The following is an 18,055-nucleotide window of genomic DNA, read 5'->3' as shown; positions in this document are numbered from 1 at the left end:
TTGGCCCCCAAACCTGCTATATATTCAAATATGGTCACCTTTGGTCAAAATTCTTCAAATTGTTTTTATTACAACCTACGAGGAATTTTTCCACATTGGGACGTTCAGCCATCTTGTGTGTACCTTAAAAAAATGTCTGAGAACAATTTGGAGAGTAAATATCTCCTGGAAAGTATTTTTTGAAAACTTCTGGCAATTAAAGCGTGCTATAATTTGGGGTCTATACTGACTACCATAACTAGACACATTATGCGCAAAGGCACCTAACTCACCTAATATGTATAAACTCCACAACAGATGATGGAAACGTTTTCACCAACAACATATGAAACTACAAAAGAAGACAAATGACCAAGTAATTTGTCTTACCATTTTACTCTCTTGGCAAAACAATGATATCTGTACCTATTTGGCGCCCTCACTTCATAAAGTCCTCTTTCTATTTAAATCCATCAAGACTATTTTCTGGAATGGTAAGCTTATATCTGATAAAACAAAATTGTAATCATGAAGAGGAAATTAACAATTGGTTATAACTGATATCACAAGTAAGGAAAAAACAGACAAATTCTACAAGAATATTCCTAATAATCAATCAATATTTTAGGAAATAATATTTCTAAATATCAATAACCATCATCATTGATACAATAATTTTATCAAAACCACTTTAATCAGCGTCGAGTCTTTGAATCAAAATATTACATAATTGGAAAAACATTTGGATAAAAGCATGTGATATTTATCACACTTGTCTTAATGAACAGCTAAGGAAGCAATGAATCCATGAAAAGGTAAAAAGAAAATTACAACTTATAACAATTTTAAGGGAAATTAGGAAACGCATTTTCCCCAATATTTCTAATGCTGGGAGATCAAGCTACATCATTTCTCAAAACCAGTTTAAATCACCAAGGAATCTTTGAATAAAAATGATTGGAAGACATTAGATAAAGGTATATGATATTTATCACACTCGTCATTTGTGAATAGTTTAAACAATGAAACCCTATTAAGAAGGAAGCAACAAGAATTATTACTTCTGATAACAACATTGAGGATATGTTTTTACAAGAATATCCATAATCCTGTGCAATTAAGACATCATCACTGATGATATCATTTTCTCAAAACCACTTTTAATTTGAAAAGATTCTTTGTATAAAAACATTAAATAATTGGAAGATATTGGATAAAAGTGTATGATATTTATCACACTTGTCATTTGTGAATAATTAAAGAAACAATGAAACACTGGAGATGTAAGCACAAGGGGTTACACCTGATATCAACAGAAATTAGGACAATAGAACACCTTTTAAAAGAACATTCCTAATGCTGGGAGAAGGTACATCATCAATGGTTAGGTAATTTGATCAATACCACTTTAATCAGCATCGAGTCTTTGAATCAAAACATTAAAAAATTGGAAATAAAACATTGAATAGAAGCATATGATAGTTATCACACTTGTCTGAGTGAACATCTAAGGACACAATGAATCCATGAAAAAGAAAAAAGAAAATTGCAGCTCTGCTAACAATATTAAGGTAAAAAGAAACACATTTTCCCTGATATTTCTAATAATGCTGTGATATCAAGGTGCATCATCACTTATAAGATCATTTTCTCAAAATCACGTATATCGGTAAGGAAATTTTGAATAAAAATGTTCAATGATTGAAAGACATTAGATAAAAGTATATATGATATTCATCACACTTTCAATTATGTGAATAGTTAAAGAAACAATAAAACCTGACGAGGGGAAAATATCAAAATGCCTCAGAATGAGGGGTGAGAGAAGGGAAGAGCTTACAAAACAAGCTGCATCATCACTTTAAACAATGCAAAATGGTAAAACATTTTCAAACAATGAAAGTCCTTACATCGGTAGGAATATTAAAAGGATCCTTTAAACAATTAAAAAAAAGATATTGTAGGTAAGCAACAGAGAAGAACTGAAAGTCTATGTGAGGTTTCTGCTAATAAATTTGCATATTAATTTGCATATGAATAAATTTGCATATGAAATGGCAAAGAAGTCATTAAAATCAACCTCTTGAGATCTGGCAGACATCTATTACTACTATTAATAAATAACAATACTATCAATTGAGATAAAATGATTCATTTACTGATTTGAAAACAAAATACTGATAATCCATCCAAAATATTTTCTTTCCTCTCACCCCACCACATAACCCTTCTTCCCTCCACTTTCAAAGTTGTTGTTTCAGGTGACGTATCAATAAATGTGTAGTCTATATGTAATATAAACATCATGACCAAATTATAACAGACTATCTCATAGCTGCCATATGCCACCGTTGCCACGAGTAACTGAAACATAAACACGCCTGGAATAATGTAGTAAGCTAGAACCTTTAGAATGTTGTTAAGCATACAAAAACTGTGTGTTATTCATTGCTTGCCGATTCGGTTCTTCGCCATCGGAACTTGGTCGATGGCTCCTCTAAATTCTTGAATCCCTTAACGAAAAAAGCAAAAGAAAACGAAACCAAGAAACAAATACACATGAGAAGATGAATACAAGAAACTTGGAAAGTTGAAAATCAAAAGATAATTTAAATAAGACCGTATTATGCTATTCAAAGTTTGTTTTTCAAATTATCATATCTCCATCGAAACCACAGAACACATGTGAACCATCACCAAAATGCCCTAGGATACTCTATTGTCACAAATGTCCAATGAACTGAATGATTTTTGAGTTTTGGGTTTTCAAACACACCTGGCACATACATATTCACACACATACAACTTAATGCTTCCTGCATATCTACCAAAATCTGTTTGTAATGATTTGCTTTTCCAAGTAGATATTATGAAATTACTTGCATCTATTTATTATCAAAGACAACTGAACTTGATCTTAAAAAATAAACAGTAATAATATTGAAAAGTTCAGCACAATAACAAAACAAGTGTAGAGAAAAAGTTGGAAATTTAATTAACTTTTAAAGAAACAAGTAATTTCTAGTGAAATGTTTGTAGAACAGTTGCCATCGTTAGACTCACATGTTTCCTTTTCTGTGAACTTCAAAATCTTCAGAGGAGGAAGGGCCACTTGAAGTATGCTTCTCTTTAAAGAAAGAAATGCAATGAGGTACTTTTCATTCAACAAACAGATACAATTATTACAGTACTTGTATACACATTTATGCAGAAAAATATGCAAACCTCACAAAGCAAAAGTTATCAGCAGAGATGTTCCCAGGATTTCCTGAGTGCCGGGTATACTACGCTGTCCTGTGGGAGGGGTCTTTGAGAAATTTTTTGATTTGGTGCTCAGATGCCAAATGTTGGCACTTGGGTAGCTTTTTAAGCACATACACAAGTACTAGTTTTGCTAACAATTTACAATTCTTAATTTTTTTTTAGTGAAATATATTACGTTCCTGGTAAAAGTTATAAGTTTGTTACAAAGAGATTTTACAAGGGACCGATTGAGAGCCGTAAGTAATGTTTCTCGCATGCTAAACTGATGCATTTTGGCATAGGATAGGCCCAATTCATGTTGAATATATTGTTAGGAATGTCAGGATTTTAGGTGAAACTAGTGCTGGGCGGGATTCACGATTTTTAAGACAGTGCTGGGCGGTAAATTTTAGTGCTGGGCGGGGCTGCCCAGTGCCGCCCAGCGTGGGCACATCCCTGATCAGGTACTAGCAGACAAACGAAGACTCATTAGGATAGCTAGTCGTGCTTGACCTTCATATCTTTCATTAATACATTGGGACACTCTGCAACATGTTTTGTTTTACATTCACATGGCCTACCAGAATGCATATAATCAAGGACTTGATACTTTTCTGATCATGATGAAAGTTCAACCACTCAGAACCAGCCAAGCTGGGCCTCTTGCAAAGAGGGGGGGGGGGGATTGTGGAAGGGGGATTTGTGGGTGTGGTTCATGTGAACATCTGCCAGTGTAGCCATTTAATAGATTTGTTGCTTATAGAAAACTCATTGAAAAGTGACTGGTCTTTGATGGTAGCTCTCTCCAAATATCTGACACAAAGCTGGCAATGTGCCTGATAATATATTTTCAGTGAACTGGCTTTAATGAAAACTTTGATGAAAGTTTCAACAAATTTGTTGCTACCATAAGTGGCAGAAATTGGAAACAAACAACTTACCAAAAAGTAGTTTAGGATGATGCAGCATATTTGACTTTCCAGTTGGAGAAGTGTAATGTTCGATTGCTCTTTTCTTTGCAGAATGCTTCATTCGTCTTTTTCTTGAACCAGATAACTGGCCACTACTAGACATCCTCAACTTTGAAGCTTTGGCTTGCTTTCTCTTGCTCTTTTTTATCTTCTTCATTACTTTCTTCAACTTCTTACGACTTGGCGGGTTATCGATATCAACTCCAATGTTGTCCAATGATGCCGTAGTTGTAACGTTTTTATATTCATAGAAAAACTTTTCGCATACCGAAAAGAAACTTAAGAACTGGTGAAAAGTTGTCTCTGTTTGTGTAGAAGTACTCTGTGTGAATTCCTGTTGGTTTCTGGGTGGACAAATCTCGGTAGTTCTTTTCAATTGGTGGGATGGTATAACGGGACCATCTCCCCCGTGGGTCTCGGCTTCATGGAATCCCTTCGTCTTCTTGTGAACTGTGGCTTCTCTGTAAGTTTCCCAACCTTTGGGAAGGTTCCAACCTTTCATATCTGTTAGCTTTGTTTGATCTGACATTTTGGCTGTCTCTTCCTCTGTCAATCCATCTGCGGGATTACGAGTGTCCCCGACGGCCGATTCCGCTATATCTTGCAATGTTTCTGGGATGGATTCAGACTTCCTCTTTTGCAGGTTGTTTTTCTTGGCAGGATCCATAATGCTAGTCTGTGATACAATTACATTTGGCTCGTAGGGTATAAATCCAGGCGGCCCCTTCGTAAGGTGAGAGTCACATTTAGTTGAGCTTCCTGTTCCTTTATCATTTGCCATATCACTCTTACAGTGCTGGTTGTCTCCTAATTCCAATGTTTCTGGACGGGGTTCAGACATTTTCGGTTGCTCTTTGGCAGAATCCATGCTTCTTTGTGACGACTCATTGACATTTGGCCTGTGCGGAATAAAAACAGGCTTCTCGGTAACTTGGTTAGAGCTACCATTAGCTGTTTCTGTCAATTGCTGATCATTGCATGTTCCTTTATCATCAGTTGCCACACCATCTCTACAGTACTGGGTATCTGTTAATCCCACTGCTTTTGTGAGAGATCCAGGCTTTTGTTGTTGCTTTTTGTTTTTCTTGTTAGAACCAATAATCTTTCCCTGTGATGCAATTGTACTTGGCTTGTAAGGTATAAACTCGGACCTCTTTTTAAGATGAGAAAGACAATTAGCAGTTTCTGTTAATTGCTGATCACTGAATGCTACTTCATTATCAGGTGCCACACCATCTCTACAGTCCTGGGTATCTATTAATGCCACTGCTTCTGGTATGGATCCAAGCTTTTGTTTTTGTTTCTTGTTTTTCTTGTTAGAACCAATAATCTTTCCCTGTGATGCAATTGTACTTGGCTTGTAAGGTATAAACTCGGACCTCTTTTTAAGATGAGAAAGACAATTAGCAGTTTCTGTTAATTGCTGATCACTGAATGCTACTTCATTATCAGGTGCCACACCATCTCTACAGTCCTGGGTATCTATTAATGCCACTGCTTCTGGTATGGATCCAAGCTTTTGTTTTTGTTTCTTGCTTTTCTTAGTAGAACCAATAATCTTTTCCTGTGATGCAATTGTACTTGGCTTGTAAGGTATAAACTTGGACCTGTTTTTAAGATGAGAGAACCCATCAGCTGTTTCTGTTAATTGCTGATCATTGTATGTTCCTTCCTCATCAGTTTCCAAACCATTTCTACAGTCCTGGGTATCTGTTAATCCCACTACAGTTTTTGTGAGAGATCCAGGCTTTTGCTGTTCCTTTTTGTTTTTCTTGTTAGAACCAATAATCTTGCCCTGCAATGAAATTGTTCTTGGCTTTGTAGGGTGAGAATCACCATTAGTTGGTTCAGGTAACTGTTGATTACTGCATGTGACTTTAACATCATTTGCTATATCTGTCTTACGTTTTTGTGCATCTCTCAACTCTACTGCCTCTGAGATGAATTCAGACTTTTTCCCTCCTTTTTTGCTCTTCTTGTTAGTCTTCCTAAGAGTGTCTTTCTGCACCCTTTCTTTTGGCATATCAGGTATAAACCAAGGCTTCCTTTTATCCTTTGTCAGGAGAGAAGTGCCCTCATTTTCTTTGGTCAGAGCTGGTGGCTTACTACTTACAGAAAGGAATCCTTCATCTTCACTACCGGATGAAAATATGATCATTGATTCATCAGAAAATGCATCACTGTCACTTTGGTTTCCCTTGGTCTCCCTCCTTCCATCCTCATCAGTCATAATCTTGTCATTGCTCAATATACATGAAGTCCCTCGTTTACAAACTTTTAAATTACAATTCTTGACTTCTGTACACTTTCTCGGATATTTCCTTGAGTCGTTCTGTGGTAGTGATTCCTTTTTCATCTCGTTTTTACTGCCTCTTCCCTCAGGTGTTACAATACTCCCACCATCACACTCAAGATGTCCATTCTCGGTCAGATTTTTGTCCTTGCTTTGCTGATAGAATGGCAAGGTAGATGAGCTGTAATCTAAGCTAGTAAGCTCTTCTTCGGCAGCTTCGTATTCCATCAATGTCTCATCAAGGAGACCATCAAAGATGGATGTGTTATCTGGTGTCGACTCTTGCCTGCCCACCTTCTCCTCAAATCCTGTTTCCTTGCATCTTGAAAATCTTCCATCTGCCAGCATGTCTCTCTCAGAAATCTTTCCGACGTCCGTCGGTTGGGTCGAAGAGCCATGTAACCCAACCGTCTCCCAGTGGCAAGCTTTGAATGGTTGAGTAAATGGGAATTCGTCTAGATTAGAAGCTTCATTTCCATCCTCCACTAGTGTTCCATCTACAGCATTATCATAAATACTTTTAGACTTCTGCTTCTTCTTGTGCAATAATTCCTCTACATTTGGGAACTGCTGACTAGAAGGTAAAACATCACTTATGTCTTCATCAGCTTCTAAAAGGTCTACAAGCATATCCAGATCATCATCACTACGATCGCTTCGTCCGGTCTCGCATCTTGATTGAACTTTTAATTTCTCATGTGCATGACTGCCAGCTTTCTTGGCATTCCTATAACTGTTGCACTTCTTATTTCTCAGAGCAGCAGCGTGCACACGCTTTGTTTTGGCTTTTCTTCTCGTTTTTTGTTCTTTAGCCAGTGCCTTTTTCTTTTTGCATGCTAATAGCTTTTTCAATTTCCGATATTTCGCTCTAAGTTTCTGATGCTTATCTACATCTTCTTCTCCTTCCTCTTCTTCATCTCCATCCTCTTCTCTGTTCTGAATCGGATCCTTCTGGGTATAGACACCTTGTGACATTCTGATTGCAACCGTGTGAAAGTGACTGCCGACACTAATTTCGCATGTCAACTTTTCCAGAACTATAGTTCTCATTGGTACCCTGTGTGAATAGTTATTATCTCTTAAATAACTAGTCTCACTATGATTTATCTGTCAAAACATCAAGTTCTTGCACATCCATGTAACAGCTTTCTTTGGTATTTTATACTCAGGTGATTTCAGCGTCTGGTTCATTAAACTCTTCAAACCTGCAAAAATAAACAGTTGAGGTCATTAATAAGCTTTCACCAGTGATGTTGGCGTACCCAGGGATGTGCCCACGCTGGGCGGCCCCGCCCAGCACTAAAAATTACCGCCCAGCACTGTCTTAAAAATCGTGAATCCCACCCATCACTATATTCATCTAATATCCCAACATTCCTAACAATATATTCAACATAAATTTAAAAATGTAAATTGTTAGCAAAACTAGTACTTGTGTATGTGCTTAAAAAGCTACACAAGTGCCAGCATTTGACATCTGAGCACCTTCAAAAATCAATTTCTCAAAGGGGAAGGGGGCACCTCCTCCCCCTTAGACCCCTCCTCCAGGACAGCGATCAGTATACCCGGCACTCAGGAAATCCTGGGCACATCCCTGCGTGCCATATTTCTTTAATCAAGAAATTATTTGCACATTTAGATCTAATAGACAGCAATTAAACTGGCATCAATTAAGTAACATGATCTCTGAAGTATGTGCCAGTGTTTACCTCTGGATTTATACCCTTAACTTTGTGCTGGCTAATTAATATTGCCTGCAGCAGGCAATACTTAATTGTTTTAAAAGTTGTGTAGATACAGGTATGAGAACAGGTATGCATATATCCGTAATGCGCAGAATCGGTACATAGTAAACAGGTATGAATATGTAATGAGCAAAATCGTTTTAGTAACAGGTATGAACATATGTGCAATGCGCAGTTAATCGGTTTCTTCCAAAAATATCTTCTTAGAGCATTTGCCAAACTATAGTGCGTGTAAAGGAACTCGTGAGAACCATTTGGCTGGAAACTGTACTTTCGAATACAGTAGAACTAGGCTGAAGTTTTATATCAATTTGATTTGTCAAGTAGCGGTCTGTAAAATATCATTTTGGGGGATTCCTTTCTTTGAAATAGTATTCTGAAATGAAAGAGAGTGACATTTTAGAACCGCAAAAGCTCCGTGGCATTGTGAAAGTGGTGAGATACAGACCAGATTATCCCATCAATTAGTTTAGCATGAATTGATTTAAAACTTATATGAAACTTTGCCGCTCTCTGACACAGAAAGCTGGGCATGCAAAATGCCTGTATTTGACTTCTGTGTCTTAGACCTACTTCAAGCACATTTTACCAGCTCGGGTTTTTCTTAAAGCAAATTGCATTGCTAACATAAATTGCAGATTCCTTGCTAAACAAAAATGCATACATGTATTGTTATTAATGTACACACTCATGCCATCCAATACCTTTTCCTCGCATACCAACCAACCCTTTTTAATTACGGTCGCCATGGTCGCATTGGCAACCACAATTCTTGGCTGGCGATGAGAATTTCTGGAAAAATTAATGCTAGTCGCCAGCCCTATAATACTGTGGCAATCAGTTTTTGCAAAGTGCAAATTTCACCAATGCTTTACAAAATACTGAAATGTACTTACTGACTAAACGCACGTTGCTATAAAATTAATATTGAATGGATTTCCTGTTCCAAATTTTCGCAAAGTTCAGAGCAACAATAATTTCCTAAGACCGCTGTACACACATGTCGTAGTGGTCTACGTATCATACCGTTGTAACATGCATCTAATTCCCATTGACATTGGTCACGGAACATAAGTAGGTCATCGACATTCGAACTTGCCCAAGTTCATCGCACCATGGGAACGACCGAACGACACAGCAACAACACATTGAACATTTTCCCGCCATCTGGACGCCGAGTGTAAACTTTGGTGTAATATGCAAATTATTGTACTGTGCGGTTGAAACTTAACATTGCGACACACAAAATTTTGGGAAGCTGTTGTAGAAGTAACTTTTGTATCAAATGTAAAGTACTGTAAGGTACTATAATTTATAAAAGACGGTTTTCTTCAGGTGGTAAGGAAAAAGGGGTGTTTCGGTGAACTGAATCTCTTTGTATAGTATTTGGATACTTAAAATGACCATGTACAATGTATGCAGTTTCTATTTCTCTTTAAGTAAGCTCTACTTAGCATTTTTATCCTTTGTGGATCTTTATCAGAATAAATACGAAATGTATTGTTTAACGCCAGTATTTAACGGTAAGCATTTCTTAAATTGTTGTACGTCTTTATACGTCTTTATATGATTCTTTGCGTGTACACATGTCCAGTTATACATGAGCGGTACTGTAGCCATCGTTAACTTTACGGTATTGTCCCATACATGTGTGTACACACGGGCCTTATGTTGCCACGACTATCAAAGCGCGGGAATTAGAACTTAATTATACTATAGTTCAGCGTTAGTGTAGTCAGTACTGACAGTAGTGCTACTCGATGTTGAGCCTAGGCCTAGTGTTTTTTGTACTAATATTTAGCATATCAAAGTGGCGATCACATTTTCATTCTGGGCGACCAGAATTTGGGAAAAATAAAGATCTAGTCGCCACAGGATTTTCCTCCTGGCGACCTCATTCACTGGGGAATTAAAAAGGGTTGGTACCAACATGTGTTTCAAAACCTCTAACAGGTGCTGTGCTGTATTCTGTACCTCCCCCTCCCCCATCCGTACGTAGACTGTTCCAAATTATCGTGTGTAAATGTAACCTACCCGTGCTTGTGATTGGCCGATTAGACTTAAACTATTGTGAAGGTGAAAACGCAAGAAACGTATCAGTTTGCCCTTTTGTTAACCTTTTGTCTGGTACAGTACAAGCAGCAAGAATGTTTACAGTTGGGGACTACGGGGAGTGGTAAGTCATACACCATGACCAGGAGCAGCAGGAATTTCCTAGTACTGTTAATCAACTAGTGCAAAACTTGTTACGTTGCAGTTTCATCTCAGATTGACCCTACCAGAACAATGCAATGGTGCATGCACCTATGCTTATGTTGAGTGAGTGGTACAGTTTTTCAATTGCTACAACTTAGAAACTCATGTTAACAACTTCTTAAAATAGTTAAAAAACTATTTGAAATTTTTGAAATAAATTTGTGATCTCAGCCTACATCTGTAAGAAGTCCTACAGAAAGGGATTTCAGTTTGTTCATTAGGATGAGTGCAAAGCTAAACAGGATGCAACATTTTGCAAGTTAAAACCTGAAGTTGATTTAACAAAAGAATTTCTTTTTTTTTCAAATTGAGTGCGGTTATAATTTATTGCACAATACATAATCAATGTACTGTACAACATATGAGGAATTAGCTTGGTGCTTCTGAGTTACAAAATAAAGCACCAAACCTATTTGTTTAGGAAATACGTGGTAGAAAGTTGGAAAGATATTGGCACTATTCCCCTTCTGGCACATGCTTATATTTCACTCTAATTCGATCAGGACATCTTTCATGGTTTGCCTGAGATGCAAGAGATCCCTATAGATAAGGACACTTCTAATTTTGAAATGAATCCCTTCAAGATGAATATAGAAGCACAATGACTTTCCTAAATGCAGAGCACACCCCTAATAGGATATAGACCCTACTACTATATAGGTAGTTAATTCTTCATACTAAGTTTAAATAGTACAGTAGGCATAGGCTAATATCTCAACATGACGAGCCTTGCCCCTACCTATTTGTAGTTTGTGTATGGTTATGTTGGCTACAGGTTGGTCTGCAAATAACGTTGGATATTTAATTTAATAATGATTGAGTTAGACTAGGACTAGGCGTATTCAATTATGAAAAGGAAATGATTCATGAAAACTGATGAAGTTCAATTTTCCTTTGATTTTTGTAGGCCAATGCCTACCACTCAAAACACCCATTCACTGACTCAGCAGAAAATGTTAGGTCAGAATTAACTGGTAGGGCTACCCTAACGTATACTTGTAACACTAACAGTTATTAACTTTACACCACCCATTGAATTAGATAGGACAGACTGTTTTGTTAATAGAATTTAGTTTGATATACAGGTACTAGTGCCTGGATATCAACGATTTGTTTTTACTAATTAAAAGATTTCAATTAGCATAGCCTACACAGTACTAACGAAAAGATTTCAAGCAGCCAACTATTGCATACTATAGCGTAAATTAGTAATTAACGTACAGTAACTTAGGCCTACTGTAGGCCTATAGGCTACTTAATATGAGTCATGGTATATGTTTTGTATACCTAGGCCAGGTATAACTTTAGGCCTTGGCCCTGTTCTTACTTCGCTAGCCTAGGTCCCATGTGTAAAATACTACCGGCGGTGATTGATTAACAGTATTCGTGATGATAAAGGATAAATTCTCCAGAGTATTACTAAAACCTCTACAATCCTTACGCTGTTTCAGAACGTCAACATGGAACACCCCGAAAGGTTTGTGTTCGTTATCGTCTGGTCACTCACGAGGTCGAAGATGGCTGGCATCGTTGGTACGGTGTACGTAAGTCTTGATTTAACGGTAACTTTTCAGAATAGTTGGCGCTATTTATTAAAGAAACTTTAAAAGTTAAATAACACAGATCGCGTCAGCAGGGAACGATGCAATGCAATGCCTTCGCACCGTTCAAACTCTAGGTCTCAACATTCAAGAAGGGAATAACTAACCCCACCACATCCCCTCATTGCTCCTTCCTTTTCGCCATACCTACCCCATACCTTCTTATTACCCTCTTCAGGATCCGAGTACCAAGGACCAGTGTCCAAGTACAACAAGTCAGAAGCTGTGTACCCAGCCGATCCTCGAGTAATTTTTCATCCGGGTATTTTTTTCTTCTATTCTTAGTTCTTGATTACTTCTTTTATTCAATTGGTGGTTTGACAAATTTCGCAGTGAATAAGAGATAGGTAGACAGATGTTAGAATAGATGTGTAAACTAGCTCAAACACTGAGTTAGAGAGCGCCCATGTTCCATAACATCGCATCTACCATGTGACATGTCAAACACAGATATCGGATTTTTCTTCCTGAATCTTAGAATCTAGATTATATTGTGCGATTCTTACAAGTAAATTTAATATGTCTTTTCAAAGTAACGGAGATGATACTTTTGCAGATTGGTTACCAAGGCACCGTGTGCAATTCTCCAGGCAAGATCGCGGAGCCTGCAACTATTCAGCCTTGAATTCACCGAATGACGTCCCTGTTCAAATATTACATTAAATGCCCTATCCCGCAAGGAACTGCGAACGAGGGCCGGCCGTGACAGGTCAACTCCTTAAGAGTGGAACAAATGGCACGCACCACCCTGCTCGGGGTAATACTATGCGGTGCTATATGTTACTAAAGAGGCCTGGTGCCCATCGGCGTAAGTGCAAACCGCCCCAAAGCGTACAAACCTTGAACAAGGCAAGCCAATCTGGTATGTGCAATCGACTTACTTGTACCATTCGGGACAAAACATAAGAAAAGCATTAGCTTCCCGACAACGTATTATTAGTGCACACACACACACACACACGCATACCCATACAGTTGAAATCGAAATTGAAACTTGCAATTACATTAAAGTCTGTAATGGAAAGTATATGTGTCCTAACCTACCTTAAACTAGCCTACGACGTAACTGCTTATCCCTTATCGTTTCCTTCTAATTATTGTTAAGCCGAGAGCTTATATCTGGATAATGTGACAGTTGTGTTCCCGGGATTTGATCGAACACCTAGCTCCAACATTGATAACGTGCCGATGACACTATCACGCTCGTCTTGACATTTTGCTAAAGCCTTTTCATGCATTCAGTTTCGAAGGCCTAAATAGTCATTATTTGATACATATATTCTGTAGTAAATAAATAATCACATAACCTTGATGATGTGCTTTTTGCCAAAATATTGAGCCATTTGCAGAGATTGAGCGAAAGTGAAGTTCAAAAAAAAAAAAAAAATAAAAATAGGAGTCCGATGAAAACGGTTGAAATCAAACCTCGGATGCATGGAAGTTTGGTCTTGCCAACTTGTGGATAGCTACGCAGGATATCCGATCTATGTGGTTAATATTTCAAAGGAGTTAGTAACTACAATAAGACGTCCGTCTATGGCAAACCATGTGGGACAAACACAGCATGATATATCCGCGTATTTTTTGGGGGGGGGGGAATATATATACGCGTATTAACTCGAATACATATGCGGATTTCGAATATATACACGTATTAATTAGAAGATATACACGTATTAAATCATGCTGATCAAGTACGTTTGGCCTGGGTGTGCGTCAATAGAGACTAACTTTGCAATCTCTCATTTATTGCACTGGCGAGGCTACAATGTGATAACTCTCGCAACTCGTTTGTGAAAGCTATAATGCATGTCCGTTATTGTCTGATTTAATACGCGTATATATATTCGAATTCATACGCGTATAGGTTCGTAGGGATACGAGGATATATTATGCAGTGTTTTCCCCCTATGGCTTGCCATATCCGTCTCTTACACTCTCGGCAAAGAAGGTCATGATGGTAGAGGTGCGGGCTCAAACATCATGTTCGGATTCAGAATATACACAGAGTCTTCAATAAGGGATGACAATATTCCCCTTAGATATACGAGTTTTATCAGTAAGTACAGATGGTGGTTTAAGTAAACGGAGATAATCACTCAATACTTACGTTTAAATAATAGATAGAAAGTAAAACGTGTGCGGATGCATCAAGGGCGGCGGAAGCACTTTTAATCTGGGGGCACCGACATCAAAGGGCACTTTGCAGAAATTCGATTGGACCGATGCAGCCTTATATTTAGTACCCTTTATAACTCTTATTCAGTGGCGTCGCCAAGGGGGGGGGGGGGGCAGGGGGCACGTGCCCCCCTGGAAAACCTAGTGCCCCCCCGAGTGCCCCCCATCTGAGATTTGGGTTGGTAAAAAAATATATATATATTTTGTTATATTCAACTCCCATCATCTGAGTTGGTTTTTCATAAGGACAAAGAAGCACAGTAATTCGTATTTTCTTCAAATGAGCTGCGAAAAAAATGAACAAGTTTATCCTTGAACGTCGGGTATCGAAGTCGTAACCCGCGCCATCACATCAGGTGTCGATATTTACATTGAATGTGTCAGTGCTCACGCCATACCAGCGGATATACAAGTCCGCTTCGCGAGCTACATGACTGTGAGAAGGGAGGGTACTGCAATATGTTGCCTTGGTCTGAGGTTGACAGGTTAGGAGCTGACGAAATGTGAAAATGTGAGGGTCCGCAGGCACCATACTTGCCTATATTTGTGGACCCATACATTAACCCTGTTGTGTAGGGGGTGCAGAGGTCATTTGAGGTCAGATGCTTGTAGGAACAAATGGCGAATGTTCACACCTGCATACTGAGCCATACTCGATGTGTGATCAAACTTTGGATTGCATGGTGAGATCCCTGATAGGAGCCAATAACGATGCTGGAACCTGTTACATCTTAATAGATAATGGGCGGACGAGAAGGACAAGAAAGGAGTCGGGGTCATGCACACATTAATTCAACAAATGTAGGTTCTATTGATAGGGTTAGGCATAATATCGACAGCATGTGGTTCATATCCTCTGCAAAATTCTGCGCCTTGTTAAAATCATTACCTCAAAAATAGCAATTTCTGGAGATATCTTCAGATCGAATTTAGCATCAAATGTGGCAGCATTTTGCATCTAGCCCATCCTCCTTATGCGAAAATTTTCCAAAGGAGAGGGGGGGGCAGTGGCGGCGGAACCGGGGGGCCCCTTACTACACTCAAAAACGTTTTTGCGAGTACACTACGAGTAATAGCTACTCTCTTAAACCACCATCGAATATACAAATTACAATGTTTTTATAGACTTTTACGTGCAATCTGAGAAATTGCAGGCTTGAGACCCATATTTTAGGGCTAGGTATTCGCAGCATAAAACACTCGGGAAGTGCCGTTTCCGGTCATCTGGGGGTTTGAAAAACCCAAAATTTTCTTATACGCTCCGCGCCAACCGATGGTGGCGCTCCGCTTAGATAGTCTCTACACATTAGCCCACCCCAATAATTTTCCCGTTCCGCCGCGCCTGGAGGGGCACCCCCTCCTCTTAGACCCCTCCCCAGGACATTGATCCGTATCCACCTAAGTGCCACCCCCATCAAATGCTGGTGCCCCCCTGTGCCCCCAGACTGAAAAGTCTGGTGACGCCACTGCTCTTATTGTATTATCTTATTTGCGTATACACATCACTCCATCAACGCCCCCCCCACCCCCCCCCCCCCTCAAGGAAAATATGCATACTAGCACTGCAATATCCAATGTGCAAATTGGGAAACAAGGAACAAGTTTTCTTTTGAGACAAAATGAGGTGAAATCATGCTAGTTGCTAATGTAGGAATCCTCCGAATTAGAGTTTATTTCTTGTTAATATCTTAACAAATTTTTTCCATTCAAAATAGCTTGAGTTTGACCCACAGAAATTCATTAAAAGTCATGGGCGTAGCCAGGATTTGCAAAGTTGTGTGCACGACTATCTGAGCGGAGCGCCACCATCAGTTGGCGCGGAGCGTACAAGAAAATTTTTGGTTTTACAAACCCCTCAGATGGCCGGAAACGGCCCTTCCCGAGTGTTCATTCTGGTTCCCTGGCCTCTTGCTAACTTGAGACACCTCAATTTTTATGTAGAAAAAGGGCACATTTTTAACCTGAGGAAAAGTGGGGGGGGGGGGCACGTGCCCCCTGTGCCCCCCGGTTCCGCCGCCCTTGGGACGCATACTTAAATTGAACCGTTATTACCAACATATTTTAATATTATCCCCTTTTACTATGAAAGAAAGATGAAGGGCATGCATGACATCTTGACTCTTATTTTCTGTATTAACAGTTACAATTCACAGGTGCCAACTAAAGGAATGAATATAGCTAACAAAATGTGTACACTCGGTGTATAAATTGTACCACCAATTCCACGAAATGTTACAGGCTATGGATATAAATATTAAAGGGACATATTAATATCCAATCTAAGTGGAACAAAGTACGTTTTTTGTGTGTGTAAATACAGCATCAAGCTAAATGTTTTATGAACCTGTTGTGGTTTGGAACAGGTTCATAAACGAATAAATTTTGCGATTAACTCTTCTTTTTGCGTAGCCTAAGTAAGGCGTCTTTCATCGTTATAAAAAGATGCCTGCTTGTGCAAAGGAAATATGATAGTATGTACACTTTTTTCTAAAGTGAACGCCCATTTCGTTAACACTTTCGTTGATCATTATAATAGAAAGATACACCTATGTTATTTACAAGCATCTTTAACCGTGGTTAATATTAACACCTTTTGATTAAAGCGAAACTTCGCTTTCGCAGAAACCCCATACACTCTCAATAGATTGGATTCATTTAACTTGGTTTCTTTCATAATATCTGGAAATAAATATTGATGACATTTAATGATTATCATCCAAGTAATGGAAATATTATTCAATTTTGCAAATTAGAGGTTTTTTTACAGATTTCTTGCTGTATTTTGCAAAAGGTTTTCAGATTGTGTTTTGAGTTATTCAACAGGACAGTATTAATTTGGTTGTGACAAGTAAAGACTGAACTGCTTAATCAGTGATTACTTTGAAATAAGTACTGTGCACATTAATTTAGAATATTACAAACTTTTTGGGGCAACAAGTTTCCATACATTAAAACTTGTATTTTTGTTGTTCCCGTCAAGGTTGATGAGCACTAATTCATACAAAATCTTATCTTTTTAGATAAGCCATATTTTCTTAAAAAGCAGTGTTAACACATTAAAAGTTTAAGAGATGAAGAAGATGTTTTAATTTATGTTGTTTTTGCGTTCTTTACACACTTTATATTTTGTGGCAATACTTGTATGCCCTTTCAAAGGTTTGGAGCTTTTAAACCAACTGTTGGGTATGACAACATACCCAACTATTGGGTAAAGCTGATACTGGTTCTTGACCACGAATGGGCATTTTGGTTCGGCTAAATGGTTGGGTAAAAGGTTTGCCCACAATCTGGTTACATTTTTAACCCACAGAGTTAGACACCCCCCCCCCCCACAAAAATTACGGTATGGTTGCACACGGGACCAGCATTGGGTAAACATAATGTCAGGTTGGGAAAGTTTTATCAAACAATGTTTAGATTTGCACGTACGTACGTGTTCGTATGTAGTGTGTACAGTGCGGTATATCCTACAACGGAGTAGCGTATACGTTGCCCTTGTCAGCATAACTGTAACTTATTTTTTTCTCAGAATATGCTATCTAGTTTTAAAAGAGATGTATCATATGATATATTAATTTGTCTTAAAGTAATTCTAACACATAGTAAAGCATTTCAATACTTATGTTATTATATAAACACGAATTGAAAACTAAGACCGTGGTCACGTGCTGACAACTGTTGCATATCAATTAGCTATTAGATGGCGATATGTCACTACTAAACCACTCGGCACAGGTTTTATATGATTGTAAAGTATACCAAGTATATAATCTAAAACCGTTTGCCCCA

At 38.4% G+C, this 18,055-nt stretch overlaps 1 protein-coding gene across 7 annotated transcripts; it reads right to left on the bottom strand.

Moving 5' to 3' along the window:
* Nucleotides 1-257: 257 nt before the first annotated feature.
* LOC139969527 (uncharacterized) lies at nucleotides 258-12,173 on the bottom strand. Of its 7 annotated transcripts, none has more exons than XM_071974589.1 (4): nucleotides 11,815-12,173; nucleotides 4,164-7,691; nucleotides 3,043-3,101; nucleotides 258-2,483 (listed from the first exon to the last, which is right to left on the bottom strand). In XM_071974589.1, exons 2-3 carry the CDS (start codon nucleotides 7,534-7,536, stop codon nucleotides 3,073-3,075), a joined length of 3,402 nt encoding a protein of 1,133 aa, XP_071830690.1. In that variant the 5' UTR covers nucleotides 7,537-7,691; nucleotides 11,815-12,173; the 3' UTR covers nucleotides 258-2,483; nucleotides 3,043-3,072. The 7 variants fall into 7 exon arrangements, with proteins under 7 accessions (XP_071830690.1, XP_071830688.1, XP_071830689.1 ...); XM_071974587.1 differs by having other exon boundaries at nucleotides 259-2,483; nucleotides 3,043-3,106; XM_071974588.1 differs by having other exon boundaries at nucleotides 259-2,492.
* Nucleotides 12,174-18,055: the final 5,882 nt, after the last annotated feature.

The sequence above is a fragment of the Apostichopus japonicus genome, chromosome 7 (assembly GCF_037975245.1).
Source record: "Apostichopus japonicus isolate 1M-3 chromosome 7, ASM3797524v1, whole genome shotgun sequence".
Classification (NCBI taxonomy): Eukaryota; Metazoa; Echinodermata; class Holothuroidea; order Aspidochirotida; family Stichopodidae; genus Apostichopus; species Apostichopus japonicus.
The sequence above is the reverse complement of the archived record's forward strand: the minus strand, read 5'-3'. Positions and strand labels throughout refer to the sequence as shown.

Bases quoted from the DNA above. Each gene is read 5' to 3' on its own strand.
- LOC139969527 (XM_071974584.1), bottom strand. From the start codon at position 7,536: ATGAGAACTATAGTTCTGGAAAAGTTGACATGCGAAATTAGTGTCGGC. The intron at 3,107-4,163 runs GTAAGTTGTTTG...CTTTCTTTAAAG, and splicing joins TCATCCTAAACTACTTTTTG to AGAAGCATACTTCAAGTGGC.